This window comes from Chiloscyllium punctatum, chromosome 11, assembly GCF_047496795.1.
Source record: "Chiloscyllium punctatum isolate Juve2018m chromosome 11, sChiPun1.3, whole genome shotgun sequence".
NCBI classification, from domain to species: domain Eukaryota; kingdom Metazoa; phylum Chordata; class Chondrichthyes; order Orectolobiformes; family Hemiscylliidae; genus Chiloscyllium; species Chiloscyllium punctatum.
In genome coordinates, this window is record NC_092749.1 from 89,982,098 (window position 1) to 89,995,924 (window position 13,827).

The 13,827-nt window shown below is 41.1% G+C and overlaps 1 protein-coding gene across 6 annotated transcripts in view; it reads left to right on the forward strand.

The window, feature by feature from the left end:
* Positions 1 to 13,827, forward strand: part of LOC140483175 (KH domain-containing RNA-binding protein QKI) — a 534,384-nt gene that overhangs the window by 486,299 nt on the left and 34,258 nt on the right. For 4 of the 6 annotated variants that reach the window (XR_011961908.1, XM_072581213.1, XM_072581212.1 and 1 more), the window contains exons 5-6: positions 5,706 to 5,793; positions 13,019 to 13,315. Coding sequence is in view for 5 of the 6 variants with exons in the window: in XM_072581213.1 (XP_072437314.1) it covers positions 5,706 to 5,793; positions 13,019 to 13,315 (385 nt within the window). In the remaining variant the exon portion in view is untranslated. The remainder of the gene's footprint in view (positions 1 to 5,705; positions 5,794 to 13,018; positions 13,316 to 13,827) is intronic. The other 2 variants (XM_072581215.1, XM_072581214.1) reach the window with 1 other exon arrangement.

Sequence of the window (13,827 nt, forward strand, 5' to 3'; positions counted from 1 at the left end):
AGGACAATATACTGTGAAGAGTGGAAGAACGATCTGATTCTCTCACTTCAATTTCTCATGTGAAAAAAAAATGCTCATCTGCCATAGCTTCAAAATGTGCCAAAACTCAAATGAATTATTTTTAAAGGGTAATTTCTGTTGTAATATAGAAAGTGCAGTACCCAATTCTTGTACAAGAGTAATCAAGTGAGTTTGGTCACCACAATCCTTTTGTACATCTCTTGCAGTCCACTCAAACAATGATGTCAGTACCCTGGGAGGATGGCCATGCCAATCATCCAACAAATAATGGGGAACAAGGCACCTGAAAATCAATAGCCAATGACAATTATAACTGTTTCTAGTTAATTACTGTATCTAAATTAATTTTAAGATCTTCTATCTATAATAATACTTGGGGTAAAAATGTACCTGTTGTCCATTGCATTGCTAAACTTATCTTAAGTCTTGCTCAATATGTCGTCGTATTGCTTATCATTCCTGTTCAGGTCTGTTTGGGTACTATTCTGTTTGGTTAAATTTTATCTTTTAGATTAGATTAGATTCCCTACAGTGGGGAAATACGTCCTTCGGCCCAACAAGTCCACACTGACCCTCCCTACTATTCTAAAGATTGTGCAGGAGCAGCGAGTCATTAGTGGTGGTATGACAGGTAGAGAAAATTGTTCATAAAGTATATGACATTCTAGGCCTCGACTAGAACCATGCAATACAAGAGCAGGGAAGTTATGATGAATGTTTTTAAGACAATATTGTGTACCGTTTTGAGTGCCACACTTTCAGAAGGATGTGAATACGTTGAGGAGAGTGTAGAAGAAGTTTATGAGAATGGTTCCAGGGATGAACATTTTACTTATAAGGAAAGGTTGGAGAAGTTGGGCTGGGACTGTTTTCCTTGGAGATAAGAAGTTTGAGGAGATTTGATAAAAGTTTTCAAAATCATAATGGATATAGAAGGATAGGGAGAAACTGCCCACACTCATAATTTTGAAGTGTTTTGTGAAAGAAGCAAACATAAGATGATAAAAGCACACAGGGATTAGTTAGCACATAGGATGTACTACTAGACCATAAGATGTAGGAGCAGAAATTAGGCCTTTCAGTCCATCAAATCTGCTCCGCCATTCAATCACGACTGATAAGTTTCTCAACCCTATTCTCGTGCTTTTTCTTTGTAACCCTTGATCCCCTTGACACTCAAGAACCTATCTATCACCATCTTAAATATACCCATTGACCTTGCCTCTACAGCCTTCTGTGGCAGTGAATTCCATAGATTCACCACTCTCTGGCTGAAGAAGTTTCTCCGTATCTCCATTCTAAAAGGTTTTCCATTTACTCTCAGGTGCCCTCAGGTCCTAGTCTCTCCTATCAATGGAAACATCTTACCAACATCCATTCTGTCCAGGCCATTCAGTATTCTGTAAGTTTCAATTCGATCCCCCCTTATCCAAACTCCATCAAGTATAGACACAGAATCCTCAAACGTTCCTCATACGTTAAGCTTTTCATTCCTGGGACCATTCTCATGAACCTCCTCTGAACCCACTACAGAGCCAGTACATCCTTCCTGAGATATGGGGCCCAAAATACTCATACAAAATGCGCATAATACTCTAAATGTGGTCTGACTATAGCCTTATATAGCCTCAGAAGTGCATCCCTGCTTTTTTATTCGAATCCTCTCAAAATAAATGCCACCATCGTATTTGCCTTCCTAACTACTGACTAAACCTGCAAGTTTACCTTAGGAGAAGCTTGGGCTAGAGCTCCCAAGTCTCTTTTTACATCAGACTTCTGAATTATCTCCCCATTTAGAAAATAGTCAATGGTTCTATTCTTCTCCCAAAGTGAATGACCTAACACTTCCCCACGTTGTACTCCATCTGCTTTGCTTCCTCTCCCAACCTGTCTAAATCCTTCTGCAGCCTCCCACTACCTCAGTGCTATCTGTTCCTTTACCTATCTTTGTATCATCTGCAAACTTGGCCAGAATGCCCTCAGTTCCTTCATCTAGATCATTAAAGTGAAAAATGGTGGTCCCAACACCGAGCCTTGGAGAACACCATTTGTCACTGGCTGTCATTCTGAGAATGACCCTTCCTGATGAAGGGCTTATGCCCAAAACATTGATTATCCTGCTCCTCAGATGCTGCCTGACCTGCTGTGCTTTTCCAGCTCCACACTTTTAAGACCATAAGACATAGGAGTAGAAGTAAGGCCATTCGGACCATCGAGTCCACTCCGCCATTCAATCATGGCTGCTGGGCACTTCAACTCCACTTACCCGCATTCTCCCCGTAGCCCTTAATTCCCCTAGACAACAAGAATCTATCACTCTCTGCCTTGAAGGCATTTAGCGTCCCGGCCTCCACTACACTCTGCGGCAATGAATTCCACAGGCCCACCAATCTCTGGCTGAAGAAATATCTCCGCATTTCTGTTCTGAATTTACCCCCTCTAATTCTAAGGCTGTGTCCACGGGTCCTAGTCTCCTCACCTAACGGAAACAATTTCCTAGCATCCACCCTTTCCAAGCCATGTATTATCTTGTACGTCTCTAAGTCTCCCCTTAATCTTCTAAACTCCAATTAATACAATCCCAGGATCCTCAACCGTTTGTCATATGTTAGACCTACCATTCCAGGGATTATCCGTGTGAATCTCTGCTGGACACATTCCAGTGCCAGTATGTCCTTCCTGAGGTGTGGGGACCAAAACTGGACACAGTACTCCAAATGGGGCCTAACCAGAGCTTTATAAAGTCTCAGTAGCACAATGGTGCTTTTATATTCCAACCCTCTTGCGATAAGTGACAAAATTGCATTCGCTTTCTTAATCACAGACTCAACCTGCATGTTGACCTTTAGAGAATCCTCGACTAGCACTCCCAGATCCCTTTGTACTTTGGCTTTACAAATTTTCTCACTGTTTAGAAAGTAGTCTGTGCTTTTATTCTTTTTGCCAAAGTGCAAGACCTCGCATTTGTTCACGTTGAATTCCATCAGCCATTTCCTGGACCACTCTCCCACACTGTCTAGATCCTTCTGCAGCCTCCCCACTTCCTCAGTACTACCTGCCTGTCCACCTAACTTCGTATCATCTGCAAACTTTGCTAGAATTTCCCCAGTCCCTTCATCCAGATCATTACTATATAATGCGAACAGCTGTGGCCCCAACACTGAACCCTGCGGGACACCGCTCGTCACCGGCTGCCATTCTGAAAAAGAACCTTTTATCCCAACTCTCTACCTTCTGTCAGACAGCCAATCCTCAATCCATCCCAGTAGCTCACCTCGAACACCATGGGCCCTCACCTTGCTCAGCAGCCTCCCGTGTGGCACCTTATCAAAGGCCTTTTGGAAGTCTAGATAGACCACATCCACTGGGTTTCCCTGGTCTAACCGACTTGTCACCTCTTCAAAGAATACCGACAGGTTTGTCAGGCATGACCTCCCCTTAGTAAATCCATGTTGACTTGTTCTAATCAGACTCTGCTCTTCTAAGAATTTAGAAACCTCATCCTTAATGATGGATTCTAGAATTTTACCAACAACCGAGGTTAGGTTAATTGGCCTATAATTTTCCATCTTTTGTCTTGATCTTTTTTTGAACAATGGGGTTACAACAGTGATCTTCCAATCATCCGGGACTTTCCGTGACTCCAGTGACTCTTGAAAGATCTCAACCAATGCCTCCTCTATTTCCTCAGCCACCTCTCTCAAAACTCTAGGATGTATCCCATCGGGGCCAGGAGATTTATCAATTTTAAGACTTTTTAGCTTTTCTAGCACTATCTCTTTTGTAACAACAACCATACTCAACTCAGCCCCCTGACTCCCTTTAATTGTTGGGATATTACTCATTTACTCATTTTCGACTCTTTTATCCCCACTCTCTGCTTTCTTCCAGACAGCCAAGCTTCTATCCATGCTAGCACCTTGCCTCTAACACCATGGCCCTTATCTTACTCAGCATCCGGCACCTTGTCAAAGGCCTTCTTGAAGTTCAGGTAGACAACATCCATTAGCTGACCTTGGTCTACATGCTCATTACTTCCTCAAAGAATTTTAGCAGATTTGTTAGGCATGATCTCCCCTTGATGAAACCATGCTGACTTTGCCCTATTTTATCATATACTTGCAAGTTTTCAGAAATCTCATCCTTCACAATGGACTCCAAGATCTTACACACAACTGAGGTTAGGCTAATAAGCCTGTCATTTTCCATTCCTTACTCTCTTTTTAATCAGGGGTGTCACACTAATGATTTTCCAGTCCTCTGGGACCCTCCCTGCTTCTAGCGATTCCTGAAAGATCACCACTAATGCCTCCACTATCTCTTCAGCTGTCTCCTTTAGAACTCTGGGGTGGAGTCCATCTGGTCCAGATAATTTATCCACTTTCAGGTCATTCAATTTTTCTAGCACCTTCTCCTTGGTGATGATCACCAGACTCAGCTCTGCTCCCTGACTCTCTTGAATGTTTGGAATGTTACTTACGTCTTCTACTGTGAAGATTGATGTGAAGTAATTATTCAGTTCCTTAGCCATTTGCCTGTTCCTCACTACTATCTCTCCAGCATCATTTTCCAGTGGTCCAATGTCCACTTTTGCCTTTTTTTTTCTCTTTACATATCTAAAGAAACTCTTACAATCTTCCTTTATATTGTTGGCTAGCTTACCCATAATTTTAATCTTCTCTCTCCTTATTTCTTTGTCTTTACTAGAAGAGATGTTTAGTGCTAACAAGTTCAATTGAGGCATTCAAAAGGATAATACATAATTATTTAAATTGAAAAAATGTGCAGAGTTAAGGGGAAAAAGCATTGAATTAAAATGCTCAGAGCATTAATTGATACATAATCATTTTGTGATTCATCACTGGTAGTTTTGTTTCCTGCCAAATCATTTGAGAAGATGCAAAACAGTGCAGAGCTTCCCCCTCCTTTGATGTGTCAGGCCAGATGCTGAGAAAAGCAAATAATCACATGGATCAGTCTTGGAGAGACCAGCTCACGTTCTGGGTGGCAAGGCATTTGGGTAATCTTCCTAATCCAGTACCAGTAAGGGCCCTTAAGTGGTCAATTAACAATCACATATCAGCCTTAGAGAGGGATCCACCCATTCCAGCCAGCTCAGCAACCTGTGCCTGGGTCTCCACTTGATCTGACACATAAGGTGAAGAATACACCAGCACCAGTGAACACCATCATGATGGTGCTGTTGAGTACAGATGATCTGCCAGCCTCTGAAACTATCTGAACCTCTTGACTTCATGAATGACCTGCAATTAAATGGGCAATTTTCCTTGTTCTTCATTTCTGGTAATTCTCAATGGATGGGATGTCAGCCCACAGGGCCCTTGATCCTGTGCAGAGGATCAGCCACTGTCTTGCCAAGTGCTTAAAGACGCATCAGGATATCTCGCCATACTCTTAGCAGTTCTAAAGCTGTTGCTGAAGACCTCCATCATCGCTACAAGATTCTGCCAATGTTATCTCCACCTGATTATCTATACGGATCATCTGTCTAACATTTCACTTGGAAACAGGAATTTGACAGTTGTAACTTATTAATTTTAATAATAAGAAAATAAAGTATTTTGGAGCAAGTTTCTGTCATTCATATATTTATAAACAATTTATACATCTGAAGTCTTCAATACGGTTCAACATTAATTATTTTTCAAAATTGTGTCTTCCAGGCAGAAGGAGAAGATAACCTTAAGAAAATGCAGCTAATGGAATTAGCAATACTGAACGGCACTTATAGAGATGCCAACATCAAATCACGTAAGGATATGTTGGGTTTCTAGTCCCTAGTATGACCATTCCACAATTTGTCGAATATTTAACTTTGAAACAAACCCAGCAAGATGTTGAGGCTGGTGATTTCTGTAATGAATATCTAGAGGGGATGAAAACCTGTAGAAAGTTAAATATGTTACAACATATGCTTTAACTCAACAGAAACAGCCAAATGCAGATTTCTCTGACTTCAAATAAATTGCTAGGTTTAAACATAGGAGGTCCAGCCTTCCCTCCCACCCCCTTCTCACCACCCCTTTACAGGGAATGCTCAGGAAGGTGATGAACCTCAATGCAAAAATGAAGCTACAGTAGACGAGTCGACAAAAAAGTTATTTGCTTCTTGAAATAAGTAACTAACTGGCAAATGTAATTCCAAATAAAATGTGGTTCTCAATCACAGAAATTCAAAGTTATTTTCTGCCAATTTGATCAACTTCCAAAATGAACAAGCAAAGATCATGGATAGCATGAAGTAACACTGAGCACCTGTTTGTACTATATATATCTAATTCTTTTGCTTGGCTGTCACAAAAAAAATTAAAATGCAAATATTTAAGAAAACACTCTATAATTAAGGGGGCTGGTTAGCTCCGTTCACTGGATGGTTCAGAAGAATGCCAACAGCACCAATTTGATTCTTGTTCCAACTGAGATTGTCCAGGCCTGCTTGCTCTCCCTCTTGAGAGTTGAAAGCAATTTCAAAGCACAAAAGAAATCCCAAAATAATGGGCTCAATTTGAAGTAGCAGCACGCAGTGAGCCAAGGACCTACCTTTGGACAGAGCACTCATGGCATGACATTGCATAACTCTGCTACCAATGTGAATTTTTATTGTTTTCTGCAGGAATTCACTTGTTGATTTTCGGCCTGATAGTTGATGGAAAAAGGCTCACTATTAAATTGCTGTTTAATGGGCAAATGATGCTCATTAATAGGTTATAATATGTGACAGTCCAGTGCTTTACTTCCCTTTAAATGGCGTTAAATATCAAAGAGGAGGGTGCCCAGCTGTCTTCCATTTTAAAATTGCCATGAGCTCAAAGACCAAAAGTAGAAGGACATCTCCACATAAAATTGAAAGAATATGGTATAAGCAAGTGTTTGGAGGCTCAGTAAAGTGAACACCTGGGATTCAAATATTTAGAGTATTTTTGTTGCATTTTAATTTCACATCAGATAATTGATAGGTTTGTTACTTTATGATCGCTCCCAAATATTCATATTAATTACAGCTAGAGTGGCTCAATGGTTAGCACTGCTACCTCACAATGCCAGGGATCTGGGTTCGATTGCAGCCTTGGGCAACTGTCTTTGTGGAGTTTGACCGTTCTCCCTTTGTCTGCGTGGGTTTCCTGCAAGTGCTCCGTTTTAATCTCTCAGTCCAAAGATGTGCAGGTTAGGTGAATTGACCATGCTAAATTGCCTATAGTGTTCAGGGATGTGTAGGCTAGGTCCGTTAGACAGGGGTAAATATAGGATAATGGGATTGGGGAATGAGTTTGGGTGGGATACTCCTCGGAGGGTCAGTGTGGACTTGTTGGGCCAAATGGCCTGTTTCCACACAGTAGGTACTCTATGAATATATTCCTGCTCTGGAAAGGTAGTCTTTCCACAAAGGAGCAGATGCCATCTTCAGTCAACATTGAACATAGAACATTACAATGCACAACAGGCCCTTCAGCCCTCGATGTTGCCCTGACCTGTGGAACCAATCTGAAGACTATCTATCCTACACTATTCCAGTTTCATCCAATGACCATTTAAGTGCCCTTAAAGTTGACGACACTACTTACAGTTGCAGGCAGTGCGTTCCATGCCTCTACTACTCTCTGACGAAAGAAACTACCTCTGATATCTGTCCTATATATATATCACCCCTCAATTTAAAACTATGTCCCCTCTTGCTAGCCATCACCATTCAAGAAAAAAGACTCTCACTGTCCACCCTATCTAACCCTCTGATCAACTTATAAAAATGACCAACAGCGGTGGACCCAAAACAGATTTTGCGGTATACCACTGGTAACTCAACTCCAGAACGAACATTTCCCATTCTTTCAACTAGCCAATTTCTGATCCAAACAGTTAAATCATCCTCAAGCCCACGCCTCTGTATTTTGTGCAATAGTCTACTATGGGGAACCTTATCAAATGCCTTACTGAAATCCACATACATCACATCAACCACTTTACCCTCCTCCACCTATTTGGTCAGCGTCTCGAATAACTCAATAAGGTTTGTGAGGTATGACCTACCCTTCACAAAACTGGGTTGACTATCCCTAATCAATGTATTGCTTTCTAGATGATGATAAATCCTATCTCTTATAACCTTTTCCAACACTTTACCCACATCAGAAGTAAAGCTCACTCGTCTTTAATTACCAGGGTTTTCTCTACTCCCCTTCTTGACCCAGGGGACAATATTTGCTATCCTCTAGTCTTCTGGAACTATTCCAGTAGAGAAGACAACAAAGATCAAAGCCAAAGGCTCAGCATTAGCACATCTCTCCTCCCACCCCCAGGATATTGATACCCCTCTAGTACAGGTGTGGACCATCCTGTTTGTAGAGGTCCCTCCTACCGCAGAATAAGCCCCAATACTTTCTCGCGGATCTGTTTTTTGGGATTGACTTATGTATATACAAACTGTCTGAACCTCTTGACTTCATGACTGACCTGCAATTGCATGGGCAGTTTTCCTTGTTCTTCTTTTCTATGGCTGGAATTTTTTTCATTAAAGTTCCCATGTTTGGAAATCTTTTCCAAATATACAATCCTAACATTTGTTTTTGCCATGTAAATAAAATATCACAGTTGGAAATTAACAACATTTTTGCTTGTCATCTTCCACACCCCAATGCCCATACACATACCCATGCCTCCCCCACTCCCACACACAATTTGTCTCTTGCATTTTAATGCTTTGAATCAGTAGTGTATAGCACGTAGAGTTCATATGGTCTGAATGTTAGGTATTGCTGAAGTGCAATGTTCCATAGAGAACCATTTATTCACTGGCTTTGAAAGGATTTTGCAAAATAATTAGGTTAAGTCATTGACAGTTTGATTCACTTTTATCTGGTCACTAGTGACAATAAAAGATATTCTAGTCATAAAAATATACTGTTTGAATAAAATACATGTGTTTAGGAATTTGACATTTGATGGAAAATGCAGTCAGATACCTTTACAATCATTTCTGATAAGTAGCTGACCTATCTCAGGTAGAGTGTGCTACATTTCAATTGTCATAGCACTGCTTGCATTATTAAGCATCTTTACTATAGCAGATTACAGAACCATAGATGCTTGCAAAACAAAATGGGGGCTATTTGGGCCATTGTGTGTGTACTGGCTCTTTGCTGGATGGAATCCAATCCTATACCATGTCTGATTCACTAAGCAGTCACTCCAATGATATTTTGAATATTTTGCCACAACACCAAAAATATGGATATTAATGGAAAATGCATTGGGCAATTACGTCCTTGCATACTACCCAATTTAAAAACATGCAATGAAGGTCTATCGCAATGTCAGGACTTCCTAAATCACATTGCAGCCAATTAGGCACTTGTTTCATCATTGTTGGTAATGTGGCAACATTAATTCTTTGAAGAGGTAACAAGTAGGTGAGATCAGGGAAACCCTGTGGATGTTATCTACCTAAACTTCCAAAAGGCCTTTGATAAGGTGCCTCACAGGAGGCTGCTGAGTAAGGTGAGGGCCCATGGTGTTCAAGGTGAGCTACTAGAATGGATTGAGGCTTGACTGTCTGACAGAAGACAGAGTTGGGATAAAAGGTTCTTTTTCAGAATGTAAACTGGTAACAAGTGGTGTCCCACAGGGTTCAGTGTTGGGGCTGTAACTGTTCACTTTATAGATGATCTGGATGAAGGGACTGGGGCCATTCTGGTGAAGTTTGCCAATGATCCGAAGTTAGGCGGACAGACAGGTAGTTCTGAGGAGATGGAGATGCTGCAAAAACATTTAGACAGTTTAGGAAAGTGGTGCAAGAAATGGCTGATGAAGTTCAATGTGAGCAAATGCGAGGTCCTGCACTTTGGAACAAAAGATTACAGACATGGACTATTTTCTAAACAGTGAGAAAATTCATAAAGCCAAAGTACAAAGGGATCTGGGAGTGCTAGTCCAGGATTCTCTAAAGGTTGACTTGCAGGTTGAGTCCGTGGTTAAGAAAACAAATGTAATGTTGTCATTTATCTTGGGGGTTGGAATGTAAAAGCAGTGATATGCTACTGAGACTTTATAAAGCTCTGGTTAGGCTCCATTTAGAATACTGTGTCCAGCTTTGGGCCCCACACTCAGGAAGGACATACTGGCACTGGAGCGTGTCCAACGGAGATTCACACGGATGATCCCTGGAATAGTAGGCCTAACATATGATGATTGGCTGAGGATCCTGGGATTGTATTCATTAGAGTTTAGAAGGCTAAGGGGAGATCTAATAGAAGCTTACAAGATAATGCATGGCTTAGAAAGGGTTGATGCTGGGAATTTGTTTCCGTCAGGCAGGGATACTAGGATCCATGGGCACGGCTTAGAATTAGAGGGGGTCAACTTGAAATGGAAATGAGGAGACATTTCTTCAGCCAGAGAGTGGTGGGCCTTTGGAATTCATTGCCAAGACCGCACTGGAGGCCGGGACGTTAAATGTCTTCAAGGCAGAGATTGACAAATTCTTAATATCGCAAGGAATTAAGGGATATGAGGAGACTGTGGGCAAGTGGCGTTGAAATGTCCATCAGCCATGATTGAATGGCAGAGTGGACTCGATGGGCTGAATGGCCTTCCTTCCACTCCTATGTCTTATGATTTTATGGCCTAGCCATTTTACATGAAGGTTAAGGGGTAAATATCCGCTGGTGCAGCACAAAGAGCTCACATAACTTGAGGATGGGATGGGATGGGTAGTGAGGAAGACAATGTACATTTGTAAAAGTACTTTTAATGAAATCTTGGCTTTTGACTTCTGAATTACGAAAAACCTTGATAGTTTACATGGAGAAAATGAGAATTTCCATTTAGATATTTTCAACCAACCTGTTTAAAACCTGTTATATCACACTTCTGAAGCCAATGGGACTGGAACCTAGGTCCTCTGGCCCAGAACCATGGACTTTACCACTGTGCCACGGAAACCTTTAGAGAATTGCTTGATAAGCTGAACTTCATCATACATTATTTAAGGCTATAAAGAGAAGCCTGGGAGCTTCAGACCTGTGAGCCTGACATCGGTGGTGGGTAAGTTGTTGAAGGTGATTCTGAAAGATAGGATTTATGTGCATTGCAGAGATGAGGAATGGTTAGGAGTAGTCAGCATAGTTTTGCGTGAGGGGAAATCATGTCTCACAAACTTAATTGAGTTTTTTGAGGAAGTAACCAAAAAGACTGATGGGGGCAGAGCAGTAGATGTTGTTTACTTGGTCTTTAGTAAAACCTTTGATAAGGTTCTGCATGGCAGACTATTTATTTAGGTTAAATCACCAGGAATTCAAGGTGAGCTTGCTAATTAGATGTAAAATTGGCTTTTCAGTAGGAGAGAAAGGGTGGTGGTTGAGGTTTGCTTTTCGGAGTGGAGGCCTATGACCAGCGGTGTTCCACGTGAATGGGTACTGGGTCCACTTTTGTTTGACTTTTATGTAAATTGTTTGGATGAGAATATAGGAAGCATGGTTATTAAGTTTCCTGATGACACCAAAATTTGTAACATAGATGACAGTGGAGAAGATTATCTAAGATTACAAAGAGATCTTGCTCCATTGGGTCAATGGGCTGAGGAGTGGCAGGTGGAGTTTGATTTGAATAAATGCGAAGTATTGCGTTTTGGTAAAATAAGCAAGGGCAGGATTTGTACAAATAATTAGAATCAGTGTGCAAACAGGCCCTTCGGCCCAACAAGTCCACACTGACCCTCTGAAGAGTAACCCACTCAGACCCATTCTCCTACCCTATATTTACCCCTGACTAATGCACTGAACCTACATATCCCTATGGACAATTTAGCATGGCCAATTCACCTAACCTGCACATCTTTGGACTGTGGGAGGAAACTGGAGCTCCTGGAGGAAACCCACGCAGACACAGAGAGATTGTGCAAACTCCACACAGACAGTCGCCCAAGGCTGGAATTGAAAACGGGTCCCTGGTGCCTTGAGGGAGCAGTGCTAACAACTGAGCCAACGTGCCGCCCTGGGTAATGTTGCAGAACAGAGAGACCGAGGGGTTCAGGTACATAATTCTTTGAAATCTGTATCACAGGTAGACAACATGGTTAAGAAGGTACTTAGCTAATTTATTTTCATTGCTTGGACCATTGAATATAGTTGAGACATCGTGTTGTACAGGTCTTTGGTGAGGCCTCTTCTGGAATGCTCTGTGCAGTTCTGGTAGCCCTGTTGTAGGATCGATATTAATCAGGAGAGGGTTCAGAAAAGATTTACCAGGTTATTGCTAGGACTGGAAGCTTTGAGTTATAAGGAGAGACTGGTTAGGTATTTCTTTCACTGGAGTGTAGGAGGTTGAGGGGTGACCTTATAGAAATTTATAAAATCATGAGGGACATAGATAAGGTGAATAGCAAAGGTCTTTTACCTAAGGTGGGGGAGTTCAAAACTAGAAGGCATATTTTTAAGGTGAGAGGAAAAAAAGTATAAAGGGCATGAGGGGTAACCTTTTTTTACACAGAGAGTGGTTAATATGTGGAATGAACTGCCAAAAGAAGTGGTGGATGCATTTTGAAAAAAAATTTGGATAAGTTCATAAATAGGAAAGGTTTACAGGGCTATGGACCAAACACAGGCAGGTTGGACTAGTTCGGTTTGGGAACATGGCTGATGTGAACTAATTGGACCGAAGGGTCTGTTTCCATGTTGTATGATTCTATGACTCTATTATAAGATATGATTCTAATGTGTTTATCCTTTGCTTACATTTATGACCAACTGGATTTTGAGTTTTTCAGTTCCCATTTTTAATTGAGTTTAATTGGAAGTTGGTTTACATTTTGGTTAAAGATGTGCTTTAGCATTGTAAGTTATCACCACTTGTACTAATTGCTACTTCTTCATTTTTCTTTCATTCCACCTGCTTATTTGGCTTTTCTCCATTTCCAACTTTTCCTTTTCCTGATACACATTGTTCTATCCGCACCTTCACTATGAATTTCCTTCGCTTACTGTAGCTGCCCTTGCCTTTTCTCTTGCAGCAACAGCCCAAGCTCCACGGATCATTACAGGGCCCACGTCGGTTTTACCACCAGCTGCCTTGAGGGCCCCAACACCAGCTGGTCCAACTATTATGCCTCTAATTAGGCAAATACAAACAGCAACAGTAATGCCTAATGGATCACCTCACCCGACTACAATAGTGCCTCCTGCACCTGAAGCCAGTCTAATTTATACTCCTTACGACTATCCTTACACACTGGCACCAGCTACTTCTATCCTGGAGTATCCCATTGAGCCTAGTGGTGTATTAGGTAAGGAATTTTTCAAGCATGATTATTCCACTTCATGTTTAACATCCTGGTACATTCTTTGAGCTGGTTAAGGCTCATTTAGTTTTACAGAAGCTTGACCTTTATTCCATTGAGTTGTACAAGCCTATTTGAATTAACCATTTGTAATTACAGTGTAACATCTGATGAGAATCTGGAGTTCTTTACAGCACTCTCTGAAATTCCATAATTTAAACTTTAGAAGTATTTAAGCTTCTGCTAGAAGTAAAACATCAATAATAAATAGTCTGTGTGCAACTATCTGTGCATTTAGCTGAGACTAAGTAAACATAAGCCCATAATCATAACAAAAATATTTTGACAGTTACATCTTCCTACAATTAATTAATTACAACAGACCTTAATGCCATTAGTTGCTAATACTGAATAAGGTATTGCCTTTTGAAAGCACTGGTAAGCTGAATACATCATGCTCTTTCAATTGTTTTTTGTACAGTTAACATTGCAAGCGAATTAGAGCGTATGCTCCCCCA